General features: G+C 52.0%; 1 protein-coding gene across 1 annotated transcript in view; it reads right to left on the bottom strand.

Annotated features, from left to right (window-relative positions):
* Positions 1–248, bottom strand: part of LOC119591330 (glutamate receptor ionotropic, kainate 2-like) — a gene marked incomplete at both ends in the record, with an annotated part of 143,921 nt that overhangs the window by 99,564 nt on the left and 44,109 nt on the right. The window contains 1 exon segment of the mRNA XM_037940060.1: positions 29–190. Within this exon segment, the coding sequence (XP_037795988.1) occupies positions 29–190 (162 nt within the window).

Here is a 248-nt window from a genome sequence, read left to right as displayed (position 1 = left end):
ACCCACAAAACCCCCACCTCATACTCACCCTTCTTAGATGCATGGAACGAGTCATCCTTAGGCACGTACTGAATGTCGTACACAAGCGTTGTATTGGACAGAAGCGACGAGTCCTTATTAATACGATAGACTGCGTACTTGAAGGCGAGTTCCGTGGGTCCTTCTCGCTGCTCCTCCGTGAACATCGCTCCTGGAGGGGGAGGGAGGGGGTGGGTTAGTAGGGGTGAGAATTTAGTTTTGAGGGAAGG

This window comes from Penaeus monodon, chromosome 28 (assembly GCF_015228065.2).
Source record: "Penaeus monodon isolate SGIC_2016 chromosome 28, NSTDA_Pmon_1, whole genome shotgun sequence".
NCBI lineage: Eukaryota > Metazoa > Arthropoda > Malacostraca > Decapoda > Penaeidae > Penaeus > Penaeus monodon.
The sequence above is the reverse complement of the archived record's forward strand: the minus strand, read 5'-3'. Positions and strand labels throughout refer to the sequence as shown.